Source organism: Microplitis mediator, chromosome 10, assembly GCF_029852145.1.
Source record: "Microplitis mediator isolate UGA2020A chromosome 10, iyMicMedi2.1, whole genome shotgun sequence".
In the NCBI taxonomy this organism is placed as follows: domain Eukaryota; kingdom Metazoa; phylum Arthropoda; class Insecta; order Hymenoptera; family Braconidae; genus Microplitis; species Microplitis mediator.
In genome coordinates, this window is record NC_079978.1 from 6104847 (window position 1) to 6121750 (window position 16904).

A 16904-nucleotide genomic window follows, 5' to 3' on the forward strand; every position below is an offset into this window, starting at 1 on the left:
TCGACATCTGACGAAAACTCGATTTTCGAAAATCGGACCGAAACCAATAACTTCCCTTTTATTGAAAATTTGCAATTTTATTAGCGGGAAGTTAAAAATTTATTTCTGTTGAAAAATCTTTTATTATAATGTATAGAAGTGGTGTGGGTAAGTTTGACACCTGGGACAAAATCGCCAGGCCCGATTTTTGAGTTGAAACAAAAATTTTCTCTCATAAAATCAGAAATTTTTCTGGTTTTTATTTTTTTTTTCTGAATGAGGGAGAGCTTCATTAGGACGGGGTATAATTGTGATTTAAAACCATCAAATAAGTATTAAGCTTCAGATTTATTTATATACAACAGAAGTTAATGAAAATATACGAACATAATTTTATAATCATTTATTATAAATTATAAATTTACATCAAAGTCTTTGCGAATCACAAAAGCTCTCACGTGCCTTGTAAATTTATTCCATAATTTTTATGGTTAGCTATAACAAAAAAAAATTTACTACTTGCTAGTATATATATATATATATATTTATTTATTAATGTTGTAAATTTACTGCAATTAATTCATCAAAATTGACGTTTACCTCATAAACATGAGAATAAATAATTTAGATCAGCAGAGATGAAATTACCGTGACGTGCCTGTGGCAGTTTTCGACATTCCCATGTCCTCACAAATTTACATCTCCAGTTATCATCGTGATATCGTAGCAGTTACCTCTACTTCTACACCGCGAATTCTCATTCACGTATATTAGCGTGTTTATTCAGCTCAAAAACCCCAGCTATTATACTGCGTTACTAAAATATACCTTTATAATGACCGTGCTCTGAATTTTAAAAAAATAGGGCATTTTTTTTTTGTTAATTAAATAAAAAATGTAAAATAGTTATTTTTAAAACCACAGAATCGCGTATGAACAGGAGATATTCTGTAAGCGTACAGCTGGGAGGGAATTTATGTTCACATCTAATTAGCAACGAGAAAATCACATTAACCGTCTGATGTTGAACAGCATTTATCACTCCGCCAACATATTTCATTTTAGATACCCGCTCATGTTCGTTCGTCTCCTATTCACATGCAGCCATATACGCAAATAGATATTTTAAATAAATAATATTAAGGAATTAAAATAATTTCCTGTGAACCAAAAACAATAGCAGTCAATCCCGCAGTATCCGCGAGCATGAGGATTTGATATAGATATAGATATAGATTTATAAGTATAGATATGATGGGAAAGCGACACGGGTGGATACAGAAACGCTCACACATATCCGGATATCAAACTCATGGCTCGCTGAATAATTCATTGAATCCGGAACGCGTCCAATGCTTATTTACATAGCCAAGCTCATGCAACTATTTGAAATCGTCACGGGAGACTTGCGAGCTCACGGTCAATCCTCGTCGTACACCACCCCCTGGTTTATTATAATATACGCAACCGGAAACTTTATTCAAGTCTATATCGTAACCTCTTCCACTCCATTCGGTTATTGTCGGCAAGCTTGCTACAATAATAATAATAATACCAGTAATATTCAAATCCCTTTACAATTGAACTCTCGTATTCTAATTTAAAAACCTTTCAAAAAATTTCTTTGTCAACTTACGCCCGAAATTTGGGCCTATTTCACAGACTTGAGATAATATTCCGAAGCTTCTCTGTCTATTCTAGACAGAAGATGTAGATATGAAAATTAAAGAAATGACTGAATAGATCGTCCTTATAAATGATTTGTGTCAAGTCGATTGTTAATATTTTATGGAAATTCAAATCGAATAATTTTAATTATTCGTCAGCTTTCGAACAACTCGTGAATTTTTTATTTCATTTTTCAATAAAAATTTGAATTATTTCTATGTTACTGCACTGTAAAAAATTAGCAGAGTAAATCCAGAGTCAATGTAAAGCAGATGACTGTATTTATTAAATCTCCTTGGAGTGGAATTCACTCCAAAGGAGGTTCAATTTAGTATTGAAATTCTGGTTCAGAGTGAAATTCCCTCCTAAAAGTTTATTTTAATATTAAAACTCCGAATCGGAGTGAATACGAATTTAAATGAAATCCACATCACTCCTTAAAAAAAAAATCTTCTTATTTACTCCGCATGCAGGGTTTTTTTTTTAACTCTGGGACTCCAAGTGAATTCGGATTGAAATAAAATCTGTGATTACTCCGAATTCACTCCCAATATTTTACAGTGAGTAATAAAAGAATTGACAATTTATCAAAGGCGAGTTAAAAATGTAATGATCAACAAATTCGAATTTTTCGAATCAAAAAGTGATATTCACTTGAAATACTATTTTCCTCCCTTACAAATATTAACATGAAAAATTAATTCCAAGTACGTAGAAGCCAACGTCATTCGGAGAACGACATTGAGATAACAGTAATGAGTGTAATATAATTTAGTACATGTACGGTTTCCGCCGACTGCCGTATAGTGAAAATTCGTGTCTATCAGTCAGAAACATGCTTCGAAATGCACACAAACAGACAATTTATCAAATCACTGAACAATAGTGACAGTTTAAAATAAACAAAAAAGCAAAGGTGTTAATTTATGTAAGTAATTATTTATCTGATTTATGATGATTTTGAGTCGAGGAACTGCGAAAATGTACACACTATTAGTATTAATGCTGTCGTGCATCATTTATCAAGTTTATCAGTTTGAAGTGAACCCGGAGGAATACTCAGTGTCTCGCAGTCTGAGGATTGACGCGAATCCTTCTGCATTATTTGGCTTTGTCACTCAAACCCACATACTGGAAAAGGTTTTATAATTTTATTTTATCATTCACTTATAATATAAATTGCTATTAGACTGTGAAATATTTTAATAACATCAATTCATGGTAAACTTCATTAGCATCACATTAAATTTTGATTGCATTATTATTACAATAGATTGATTACGTACCCGAAGCGTTAACTTATTGACTATCATATCTCTATAGAATGATTGACGTTCATGATACAAAAATATGCAAATGAACATCAGCTCAGTATGACGACGTACGCACGATCTAAATTTATTCCATTAAATATACATTGAATATTTTCGTCCATTGAACGTTTCCTCGATTTGAATAAGTGCAGTCGCGGTCGCGTGAATTTGTTCCATATAAATACACACATACATGAAGTATGTGTATATTTGTTTATATATTTAATCCCTTGTTTCTGATGGGAGATTAGAGTCGTTAAATGAGGCCACATTCTCGTCAAAAAAAAGTTTTAAATAAATGACCATAGTTTTAAAGCTATTGAACCGCCACTTTATATATATACATATTTATATATATATATATATTGTGGTATTGTATGCGCCTATCTAAACTTTATTGCAGCAACGATGCCAATGATAACATTATTGCGTTATTTTATCGCGGTTGCGACATTCAATGTCGGCAATTAGTTACACGAGCTTTTGGGATTTCCGTGCTCAGGTATATATAGACTGACAAATTTACTCTATCATGCTACGCCGATACACTGTTATTTCCGACACAAGTTTACTAACCAAAAAATGTACGTACGTTAACAAAAAAATAAAAAAAATTTATGTTTATATAAATAAAAATAAATAAACAGGTAAACAAATAGGGTAATAATGAAAAAAGCGAATGGAATAGCTTTCGATGACAGTAAAATTTAATTTCAAAATAAATAGACTCAATTTTTTATGTACTCTCCAAAACGAACTAGTGAAAATCATTTTGCAGTGAATATTTACTTATTGCTAGTAAAAACCGTACACTGTAAAAAATTTGCGGAGTGAACGAGGATTAAATTCGGAGTGAAATTCACTTCGAGGGGATCAAATGACTTCGTATTTACTCCGGACTTAATCCGCGTTCACTTTGTAAATTTTTTACAGTAGTAAATAGTGAATTCCCACTACACGCGAGAATTTTACGGTATTTTTTGCATCAAAAATTTATAGAAAAATTACTATACTCGGAGAAAAAAATTAAGTAATTTTTACTAAATTTGAAAAAAAAATTACAATCCAAGAAGTAATCTTGAAATGTTAAAAATAAAATCAAAACTTCTACAAAACTCAAAGTAAAAATTACAACATATTATTTAGAATAATAATTTATATTGATTATAAAAATTACTACATTCAATAAAAAATTTACTAGCGAAAAATAAAAATTATAATGTACCAATAATTTGTACTATTGTACTTAGTAAATATTAGTTAACGCGCTTTGTGAAAGATGTATTCCAGACAGTAATTTTTACAATCTCAAATAGTAATTTTATCTCCCGGAGTAGCAATTTGTCTTACCGACATTCTAAAATGTACAGTAACCTACGTAGAATTACATTGGAGATGTAATATTCATCAACTACGAAACAAAAATTGCGACTAATGTACTAACTTTTAATAATTCTGAAAACAATTTCTACTTTTTGTAACATTGAACTATTTTCATATGAATAAGTAAATATTGATTTTTTCTAAGCGAAAACTTAACGAAGCTGTATTGTAATTAATATGATAAGTGGAAATTACAATCTAGAAAGTAATAATTGAAATAAAAAACTAATTTTCTACAAATCATCGTAATTTTTTTTATGGATTGTAATTTTTTATTTGAGATAGCAAATTTTTCAATGTGATTGTAATTATTATTTAATTTTGACTTGCATTTTTCTCCGTGTAGTCATAGTAACATGAGAACAGTATGGAATTATTAGACAAATTACCGATACTGTAGAAATTTTAAAAATACATCGAACAGAATTTACAAGGTGCATTGTAATTTTGACAAAGCAACAGATAAAATTTATACCAACTGCATAGTAAAATTTATTAGGTTAAATCAGAATATTTAGTATGCAGTTGGTATAAATTTAATCTGTTGCTTTGCCAAAATTACAATGCACCTTGTAAATTCTGTTCGGTGTATTTCAAAATTTTTTACAGTATCGGTAATTTGTACAATAATTCCATGCTGTCCTAATGTTACTATGACTATAGTCATTTTTCTATAAATTTTTGATGCAAAAAATACCGTAAAATTTTCTGCGTGTATTTTCACTGTTTGAATTTAAAGAGGGTCCACGCAGTGAAGCAATTAAAATAAAAATACTTGAGATTATTTATTATTCTCTCTCTGTCTCTCTTTGTTTCAACAGCAATAACTTGAATTTTATTATTATTTTTAAATTTTTTGGAAATACAAATGCTGTAGGTTATTTCGCGCATGGGAAAGGCGAAACCTTTCATAAACTCGACTGCTCAACGATCAATCGTGTCAGTTGTATACGCATATATATGTACATATATATCTATATCTGGGGATAATGCGGGCTTGATTCACTCCTGGGTAAAATACGGGTAGATCATTATGGCTAGCTCGCCCTGTAGTCGGCGTGAAGCTTCGCATTTCCAATTATAGGTACGAGTGCTTCGCTTCAGATCACACCAGCATTGTTACTGGATCTCTCCTCATTCCGACTTGATCAATTCCCTATTTCTCTAATTGTCCAGTACGATTGTTCAAATATTAACGCTGCTGCACCACTATTTAATATTCTATATCCTCATTATATTACACGTTATAAAAATTTACTCGTTAAAATATAAAGTACATATTTATTTTCAGCTGCTGCCCTGGCTAACGAGACTCGCGGACGCGGATGCCAAAAATGTTGGCGTTGGGAAATTTTACCGAGCATTTTCAAAAGCTGTGCTTGGTAATACGGGGTATCAAATTTATAAAAATATTTTTTTCTGATAATAATAAAAGTAATCCATAATAATGATATTTTTTTTAGGCGAAGGGAAAATTCATCTGATGATAACAGAATACAAAGTAGGAAAATATTTAGCTTTAGAGACTGAAGATCAATCTTATAGACAACGGATTGAAATACAAACGAAACGTTATCACGATCGAACAATTCTTTCGACTACGATATACTCTCGTCGAACTTCACTACTCTTTCATGTAAGTTTTATTATTTGAGCTGTTCTTTAACTTTACCTTTTGCTTAAAACTTTTTTTATACTCCATTTTCCTTTATCTTTTTCTCTATTTTTATTATATATTTCTTTTTGTTCGTCCTCTGGTGTGCTGAGGAAAAGAGAATCCCCGGGTGACGCAAGCGTAACAATGCTCCAGAGCCTGTTTGCAGAGCGTATGTAGACTAGGCTTTGCGCCCTACCTAAAGACTTGCTCGAGCGTACTAAAATTAAGGAACATTATATATGGCTTCAGACAGCAAGGACGCTTCTCTGCTCCTCTACTCGAGAATCTTCCCGACCGTTATTCTTAAAAAAAAATAAGTAACGGATCATCCGAACAAGCAAACGGTCCTGTCCTATTCTCAGTGGCACGTGCCCTAAGTCGATCACCACAAAGGCGAATCTCAACCCTCGGTCATATATTTTTCTTGCTTGCTCTGTCCTGTCGGTTAACTAACTGTTACTTCACATAAAGAAAAGGGATCCATCTGCTTACTTTTTCGCGGGAATCTCTAATCTCCAAGCCCATTTTTTAAATAAGCTAATAACTACGTACACTGGAAAAAATTTTGAGTCCGCGGTGGTGTGAATGATTACACTGAAAAAAAAATTTATTTGAGCCAAAGATATCGTATATTTGGATACGGCCAAATAAATATTTAATTGTGAGGAAGATAGGGGAAGGAGGGGAGGGGGGGGGGCGAAGCGGGATACTTAAACAAAAATTTCAGTTGCCGTTGAAACAAAAAAATTTTTACTTTTGCGGGCAAAATGGGGTACCCCCTTAAAAAGGTGAAAAAAAAAAATTTCTGCATATTAAATAAAAATGATTAAATTAAATTTTTTTGTAAGTAATTTACATAAAGAAAAATTACATTTTACACAATTATTGGATGCAAAGGAAGAAAAAAAATTTTTTATTGGTTTTTATCATAAAACAAAAGCCATTAACATTTTTCGACTGACACTCGATTTTTGAAAAAGTTTAACAAAAAATATTCAAAATAATGCTCAATTATATTTACAGAAGTGATTTTAGAATGTTTACAAAAACATTTAAAAAATCAAATTTTTTTTTATAAAATTTTGGAGGTACCCCGTTATGCCTACCCTACCCCCTTTTGCCCCTCTTCCCCTATAATATATTTGAGCAGTTTAATTGCGTGAAATAAGTGATTTATTTGTGGTAAAGAAATTACCTAATTGCTACAAATAAAGAAGGGCTTCAAATATATGTATAGTATCGCCAAATTTTAGGTTATTTGTCACAAATTTAATATCTTTATCACAAATAGATCAATTACTTACCAAAAACAAATTATATATTTCCGTCAAATTATAAAATTATTTGAATCTACTGTCATATTTTGTTGTACCAAATATATTTATTTGTCATTAAGAAATATTTTTAAAAAATCCACAAATAAATTGATTTATTTGGGACGAATATTTCTTTTTTTCAGTGTAGGTATTGAAATTTTCAACAGACTGCCGGTGTGAAAGTTACATGATGCACGGTGTTGAATTTTTGACCGTGTGAATTAGAACATTCGCACCACTGACGGTGTAAATGTATCAGTTATTTATTTAAAACTCTCGATTACTTCTACACTAGGCACTTCATTTTTATTTCATTATAATCTACATCGACAATAATAATGATATACTAGTGCTGCAACCTATATATTATTTGAAATTTAGTGCACTGTAAAAAATTGGGTGTGCACTCGGAGTAATTGAGGATTTTATTTAAATCCGAATTCACTCCGTCGCTCGGACTTCCGGGGCTTAAATAAAAATCACTCCGCATACGGAGTAAATAAGGAGCTTTGTTTTTCAGCGGAGTAATTTTGGAGTGATCTGGATTTTATTCATGAATTTGCAAATCGGCATTTACTCCGATTCAGAGTTTTAATATTAAAATAATTTCCCTTCAGGATTTAATTTCACTCCGATGGGATTAAATGAACAAACAGTCATGCGCTTCACATTCACTCCAAATTTAACCCGTATTCACTCCGAAAATTTTTTACAGTATAACTACAGATTATATTCTCAGACAATATTTGAGCTAATAACACCAAACGATGTCAAAAAAAATTTCACACCGTCAATTTAGACCGAGCAGACGGTATAAAGCCCTCGGTGACCTTTTTCACACCAAAAATTTTTAACAGTGTACATTTAATTATTTATTTAAACCAGAATCTAACAGCTAAAGGCTAAAGAAAAAAAATTTTATTTTTTCAGCGTAAAATATTGTTAAAAAATATATTTTTTGATAAGTAAATAAAGATTTTGATGAAAATAAACAATCGAGTGAATATTGTGCGGTAATCCATGACCTGTGAACCGCACAAAGTATTTTTTTGTCAACAAAAATTGAATCGCTTTATAGCCAACAGCTGTTACCAGCACGATAACTGCTCGTGAAAGAAATCATTGTCGTTTGACACGTGTCACCACACCACTTTTAAACTTTTTCTTTCTCCTATCCCGTTACTGCGATTTTTTACCTAAAACTATTTCCAGAAACTAGAACTAAAAACTAAAAAAAATCTCACATGTTTTTTTTGCTTTTGTAACAGAGTACCATCGGACAAGTACTCCAAGGCAAAATGAAAAAGCATCTCGACAAATCGCTCCAGCACGTATCACAAATTTACAAGACCCTGGAAAATGAATTACAAATTCTTCCCTCACTCTCTTGTATAAATAAACCAAACTAAAATAAATTAAAATTTTTAAATCAGAAGCGCACTAAATATTTGTCGATGGCCGTAATTATAGTTGAAATTAGTACCACATGCCCAGCATATAGACAAAACCTTATTGGCGCAATTTACAGCGGAAAAGCAAAGAGAGTACATTCAGAGTATAGAGAGCATAGCTGGGGCACTTGCGTGTCTGCTGCTCATGACATTGATTGATGTTGCCATTTGGTTTAGTGCGAATGTTCGCCAATTATCCAGCATGTACGTGCACCTACACGCTTCCTGTTCCGCCAAAACATGATAGAAAAAAAAAGTATTATAACATTTTGATGTTTTTATGAAACTGATGATTCAATAAACCGTATCCGCTTATACTGGGACGTTGATAATGTTCTCTATTGATTAAAACAAATACGAATGTTGTACTGAGCACTGGCTATCAACTGGGGAAATGACGTAGATGGAGTAAAACGATGGATAAACGAACAAAGCTTCACACAGAATACACGATTTGTGATTATGAATTATTAGTGATAATTGGAGCCGACTGCTGCTGATGTCCTAGTACTGGTACTGGTGCTGGTACTGGTACTGGTACTGGTAATGGTAGCAGTGCTCGTGCTTTCTCTGTACGAATTTTGATGACCGGCATAGTAATCGGCATTAACGATCGAGCTTGTCGAGTCTGCGAACAGAGCAGAGCAGAGCAGAGAAGAGTACTCTACTCTGTCGGCAAATAGCTCCAACTAATTTATGCGGGTAGTGTCCAGTGGACACTACTATCACCGCCAATGTTGTACTGCGGTGCATTCCGTGTCGACAATTCGGTCCTTGCTATTAGATGAGATAATTAAAATTACCCGGTCTACAATATATATGTAGTTACATCGGTTATTAATTTTATTACTAATGGTTTAATTATTCTCCTCTGACAATACGGTAAAGGTGTAACTGTCGTTGACACTAATTCATTTATTTCTCGATGACAAATTATATTGATTAGTAATTAAATTAACTGGTAATTGAAATGGTTAGTTTTGAATTTTCTTGACTTACATTTCACGATTGAGACTGAGTGGAGGAGGTAAGAAGGTAACTATTGTATCGACAGCTGGAAACATGTCTTACTATGTTCTAAGTTTAAAAAATGTGGAGATTTGGAGGAGAGACTTAAAAAGAGAGTTGTCATAAATTTATAGGAATTATTGGTGAAGACAGAGTTGATCCAGTTCTGGAGATGTAATTTATTAGGGTTGTGTAGGTGAGACATATGGATGAGTCGTTATAAGCTCTACGAATGGTTGACTCTTGATCCATGAAAGTTATACTTTACTGCGGGCAACTGCACTCGTGGAATAAGAAAATTTTAATAGTTTTCCTATTGCCACTTTAATTAAAGGGTTTAATGGAGTACGAAGTTAAGATAACGGAGGAATTGCTGGCTCACTTGGCTTATAACGGCTACGTATTATATATAAAGATATAAAATGTATGAGTGTAGGTATGTGTGGGATAGGTAGACAGAAAGAGAGAGAGAGAGGAGGATATCCCACGTTTAGTTCGCTCGTTTAATACACGAACGTCAGCACTCGTTTATTTTATAGCTAGTCAGCAGCTAAATTTCGTAGCTGCTGATCTGTCTCTCGTTAATATTCTCTAGTGCTTATTTTTTTTTTTATAAATATGAGAAATCTATTCTCTAAATTTCACACTGAAATGTCTTAGGACAATTGTTTTTTTTTTTTTTTTTTTTTTTATATAATAAATTTTTTATTTATTTATTAACTAGGGGATGATTTTTAAAATCCACGCAGAGGGGAGCGCGCATGCGCGTGAAATTGGTAAAGTAGGTCGAGGTTGTGATTCATATAGACAATAAGCTCTTGAACTCTCAGCTGGGAGTGTGGCGGCTCCTGTAATCCGGCTACTCGGAGGCTAGTTGTTGTGGAGGATCTGAGGTCGGGGGTCACTGTGGGTGCGGGATCCACGTTGACTGGGCGTCCGCACTAAGCTCGCCATCAATATGGGCACCCTGGAGGAGTCCGGGGTGGCCAGGTTAGCTAAGGAGAGGCGAACCGGGCCAGAGGGGAAACCCAGCAGCCAAAAGTCTCCGTGGCGGGCAGTAGTGGGATCGCGCCCGGGAGTGGGACCGCATCCGCAGCCTGGTCGATATGATTCGACCAACAACTTTTTGCTTTTTTTTTTTATTTTCCCATAATCTGCGGATTTTTTTATTAATTTTAAGCCAAAATTCATAATTTTTAATTAATATTTAAATTTCCTTAAGTTTATATTTTTTATTTCATTTCTCGCGCCCGCAGCGCCACCATCGTGCTGGTACTGAACTTAAGAAATTTTAAAAACTTGAATAGATTATTTTTAATAATATAATTAGTTGATTAAACAAAAGTACGTAAGAATTTTTTTCTTACAAGTTTATAAAAACTTTTTTTTAACAGAGTAAAAAAAAAAATTATCAGAATAAAGTTAGCAGACATTTTTTAATTTTTTGATTTAGAAAAAAAAAAATAAATATTATGAAAAATTGCACATATAGTTTATGAAATTTCCGACATGTACATTTTTATAGAAATATTTTTTTTTCATTATTTATCTATTAAAAAAAATGTTTTTTAATTTCAAATGTCTGCTAACTTTACTATCATAAAAAAATTTGCCTATGAGTTTTAAATTAAATATTTACACTTATTATGACATGAATACGTTTTGAGGTAAATAATTATAAAAATAATATTTTATTATTTAAAAAATAATTTTTCGAATAATAAATTATAATTTGATGCTTGTGTGACGCATAAAAAAAGCGTAAAATTAAAAAAAAAAATAACAATAAAAAAAGCATTAAAATAGAAATACCGACTGGAGTTGAATGCCGTCGATTAATAACAGAGCTGGCAGAAAGATGGCGGGGTGCGAATTGTCCATCGCGCATTGATGGTTCATAAATCCGCGGTTTTCTTTTATGACGCGGTGTGCAGAGTATGAATACACATGCAGGAATGCAATTTGCTCTACACCAAAAAAAGCAATTGGCCCATCCAATGTGAATGAAACCTTGTTTTATTAACGTGATAAACGCCAGAAAAAATAGACGAGTGAAAACTCAATTCCACAAAAAAAAAGTTCGTCAAATTGGACAACTGAAATATAAAAAAAAAAAGTACATATTCCATAAAACATTTTCAATCACACACAAGCCGTAGTATGAAACGAAAAAAGTAAATTGAAAATTCGTCAAAGCTCAAGATTTCCGTGTCTCCATTGACAGCCACCGAAACAAGTCTCCCTATTTCTATTAAATCTACAAGTCTCGCAGTCGCAGCCTCAGCTTGCCTGTCACATGTCATCCGTACTCGTCTTATCTTCCAGAAATTACTTAGTACATTGCCAGAAAGAGCATGACCAGTCGCAAACTCAGTAACGGAAATTGCCCAAGTTATACTAAAGTAGAATCTGGTTCTACTTCTGCCTCTGCTCCAGCTTCCTCAGCGTCAACTTCTGTCTGTAAACTCGGACTTTGATTGCTGTGCCTCCCACCACGGCACCGACACTACTTCTTGACAACTTATGTCAAGTTTAAATTCAACCAAATACTCCACCGAATATGTTAAGTTCTATTCCTCTTCAGACGATCGAAACTATTTTACATATCTCCCAACTATTTCATTATTTACGACAACCTCATCATCATCAAAAACTTGCTTGTCCCTCGACCCTCGGACCGCGTAATTATTTTAACCAACTATATTTAACTCGATAAATATATTATTATTTATTTTTAATTAATTTTCCCTTCGGTGTCAATAATTCTCAATTATTTGTCTTTTGACATCATAGCGATAATTAAAGTTGTTGTTTGAATTTAAATTACTCCCAGCAATCTACCGTCACTACGTGACTCGCTGAATATATAAATACTGGCTTCATTTAATAGCTTGTAAATTCACTTTTTTTTTTTTTAATAATTTATTTAATTTGTATTAATTATTTATAATTTACAGAACGTTTACCGAAAAAAAAATAATTATAGCCTGATTTGATCAATGGCTCAAAATTAAATTTCATTAATAATTATAAAGTGCATATATGGACTATATTAGTATACTAATTACTCCTGCGTATTTTTAATTGGGTCTGGTTAGATTTAAAAAAGTTATTCCAGAGGTAAAATACATTTATTTTTACTCTTCATTAAATAACAATCGAAAATATAAAAAGCAAAAAAATCAAACCGGGAACATGGCAAATAAACATCAGCGTTTATTATTTTTTTTGTCGCAAAATATTATATATGTTAATCTCATTTCACAATTCATACTTTTTATTCCCAAATATATATGTATGTATTCATAATTAAATTATATTCGAACCGGACAGACGGACATATGAACCTGTTGCCTTTCATACGCGACTGCCACCTCCATTCAAACCGGGAGAAAGTAATTGGGTAATTACTAAAAACTTGTTAACGAAAATTTTCTCAATACAGTTTCGAAGGAGCTATAACGCGAGTTTTTAAGTTCGGCAGCTTGGGGCGTCTTGGGCTCAGGGCTCAAGTTACTTCGCAACCTTGGAGCTTTAGCAAGTAGAGAGTGTAGAGCCAGTAGATATCCATTGGAATATTAAGCTTAAAGTTGCCGTACAAGTAGTTGGTTTGAATTTATAGCAGCAACTCGACCGCACCCGTGTATAGCCAGGGTTTGCGGTCAAACTGTACGCAGGTGTCCGCTCGCGAGTTGCGCTCTATGGACCACCGGCTAACCAGCCGCAATGAATCATTAAAACGATCGTGCGGCTCGTGTTATGTACGTACCGCCCTAACACTACCCCATTCTATTCTATCTTCTTCCTCCCTTCTTCTTCTCCTCATTCTCATTCTCCCCCACTTCCACCCCCTGCTGTCACGGGCGCTAACACATTCACGGCGGGTGCATATAAGAATCTTCGATTATAAATTGCTCGGGTTAAAAATACTTACCTGTAAATTAGTTTTTCGATTGAAATTTAATTAAAAACAATTTTTATTGCCAAGTGATTAACGAGACGTTACTTTAATAATTATTTATAATTTTAACATACGAGAGAAACAAATCAAGAGAACACGACAGTCAAGACTTTTAGACGTAAGCGAGGACGAGGGGGATGAGGAAGAGCGAAATAAAGATGAAGATGAAGATCGAGACAAGGAAGTACCCCGAGTATTCTCAGTGCGGTAATGTCACTTACGAGAAACACGAGATGTTGCCGTCGGCGGTGGCGGCGAGCGATGAATTTAACGATCGCCGAGAATCCTACAATAGGAGCCTGATATTTGGGTGAGTGGCATGAGCCGCTCAAGATTATCGATAACATCGTTTTCTTGTTCGTGTTGAGAGACTGCGATGTTCCAGCAAGACTTAGACGAAGACAAAGACCCGGATGATGAGCACCCGCGATGAACGACGGCTTGTTAAATTCAACGGCGACGAGCAAGTGCTGATGGCACAAATAGATCGTCGATGTCTGACGCTACACACTACTTACAGTCTACTTTTTATCCTTGTCAAGAACAAATAACTCCGTCTTTATCATTGCAATCCTGTATGATCCGATATAAGAAGAAAATTCGATGGATAAAAATAACAATTGCTAGGAAACTGACATACTTTCAATGATCGGATCTTATAATAGTCTCTTTATCATCTCGAATGCTGCTTTCAATCGCAACTTTTTTCTCCCGTGACCCAGCAATTTATCCTCAAAGCATCACTTTTGTTAGCTTATTTATAAATAAATATTATTTCATTATCAAGAACGTAAACTCCAGGCAATTTCGTTCCTCGAAGATGATCGTGACTCCCAGGAGCCAGAGGAGAGACGAGAACTCGTTTTGCTCGGTCGAAAACGTTTGCCATGTGCTTTGTGCCCCATGACTAGCCAGACATAATTCTTATAGCTCCCCGTGGAATCAACTCGGCTACTTCTTCTGCTCCGAGTGGAGCCAACAGGAGTTGAGAATTTCATCATCCTACTACAGATTCTCGGCCCGTTCTTGCGCCTCCATTATCTTGGATAACTTTTCGCCATTTTTCATTTTAATTGTTCAACTGGCAGAGTTTATGTATTACTTCAACATTTAATTACCAGCAAACTCAGAGATTCCACTGCGCATTTTTAATAATTAAATGAACAACATTCTTTTTCATCATTTTTTTTTATTTTTATTTTTTTTTCCTCTCTCAAGTATAGTTATAAGGAGGGAAGGAAAATTTCAAATGTCCCAGAGGACACAGGCGGTCACGACTCGTGTGTCGTCATAAAGAAAAAATAGAGTAAGAGGAAGTAAAATGGAGACGAAGACGGAGAGTTAGAGGCGGAAGCAAAGGAGAGAATAAAACGAGTTTGAGCTTTTAGTGAGAAACCAAACGCAATATCTTCTACTCACCGTCAGTCTTATCTCGAAACCTCTCAAAAGTAGACGTTATTGCCTCTTAGAAAATAAAGTACGTAAGAAGAAGAGAACTCTTCTTTATCACCCATACGTTGTATTTTCGCTTTATTGTACGGCTTTCGCTATACAATATCATTTTTATCAGCCAAAATAAATATACCCAAATATTTATCGATAAATTCATATTCATAATTTATATTGCGGACATGCGGGCAAACCCGACTAGAATTTTTAATAAGGACCTGACGAGGTCCTTATCAGGTTAACCTTATTTCAAATAAGGTCCAGATCAGGGTATCTTGACGAGGAACTGATATGGATGTAACGCTTAAGACCCATGAGGCCCTTATCAGGATTGTCTTATCAGGACGTTACCAGGATATCCTTATCAAATCCTCATGAGGGTTGCCTTATTAGTAATTATTTTAAAAAAAATATTGAATTGCGAAAAAAATTAAGCGAATTTTAATTCAATCGGGAATGTTATCTATTGTATTAAGACCATTCATTAGAGGAAGTGAACATGTTGTGATGACTGCTGGGCTCGAACCTGCATCCTTCCGAATCAAAGTCATTGATGCTATCCACTGCGCTGACACACATATGTAATCTTGATAGTGTAAATATAATATTCATTATGATGTCAAAGAATAACTGATGAAGAAGTAAAAAATCCGGGCTGCAATGATTGACATGATTTTTATATAATAATCTTTTGTACTTTGTTTAATTTTTAGCCTGCACGGAAAGAAATTTTCTTTAAAAATTACCGTTAAATTCACTGTAATCGTGGGACGAATGGCATGACCTAATCATTTGTCGGTAAGTAAGATAATTTTTAACTTTTTTTCAACAAATTTTACCGTAGTCTACTGTAAATTTTATTTGGTTTTCGGTAAATTTTATGAAGTCTAACCTCAAAATAAATAAATTTTTCCGTAATTTTTAATTTGAAAATGGTAATAAATAAAAGCGCTGCATTATGTCCCGCGATTACAGTGGATTTAACGGTAATTTTTAATGAAAATTTCTTTCCGTGTGTAAATAAAATATTTAAAGGGATTGGATAACTTTTTTTGAATATGGATATCCTGATGAGGTTCTGATAAGGAACTCAGGTTTGCCCTAATAATGCAAACCTTATATTGACCTGACAAGGTCCTTATGGTACTTACAGGCAAGTCAAGAAAAAATTCTAGTCGGGAATGTGACGAGTCACAAAAATTACAAAGTTTTAATTTTAATTTAGAATTTTTTTAATTTTAATTTGTAATTTTTAATTTTTAATTTGTAAGTTTTAAAAAAAAAAAAAAAAAAAAAAAAAAAATATATACAAAATTTTTCATATGTATATATATATTAAAAAGAGAAAAAAAATATAATAACTATGTTAAACCATAAGAGTGAGTGAGAAAAAGAATAAAATTCGCGGAAGGGAATTGAAATTCTCAGAAGCGAAGATCGGCACAAAGAGAAGAAGAAGAAGAGAGAGAAAGAGGCATGAAAGAGAGAGAGAGAAAATGGGCGATTGCGTGCAAGTTAGCAGCGGTAGTTCCGAGTGCCGCCGCTAGGCGGAAAAAGGCGCTGATCGATGTTCGCTCGAGGACGGGATACCTAAAATATTTAAAAGCGATTCAAATACACACGGAAATCAGATCAGCTCACTACCGGACAATATCTTGTAGAGAGTAAAAGTACCTTAAGGGAAAAATACTCGGGAGCTGAAATTGAACGCATTAAAGC

The 16904-nt window shown here is 33.6% G+C and overlaps 1 protein-coding gene across 13 annotated transcripts in view; it reads left to right on the plus strand.

The window, feature by feature from the left end:
* Positions 1 to 16904, plus strand: part of LOC130676640 (uncharacterized) — a 149362-nt gene that overhangs the window by 60647 nt on the left and 71811 nt on the right. For 3 of the 13 annotated variants that reach the window (XM_057482997.1, XM_057482999.1, XM_057482996.1), the window contains exons 2-3: positions 5635 to 5735; positions 5807 to 5979. In XM_057482997.1, the coding sequence (XP_057338980.1) occupies positions 5669 to 5735; positions 5807 to 5979 (240 nt within the window). In that variant the 5' untranslated portion in view covers positions 5635 to 5668. Of the gene's footprint in view, positions 1 to 2438; positions 2788 to 5634; positions 5736 to 5806; positions 5980 to 8584; positions 9709 to 16904 lie in introns of those variants that run through there. The other 10 variants (XR_008991464.1, XR_008991463.1, XR_008991461.1 and 7 more) reach the window with 9 other exon arrangements.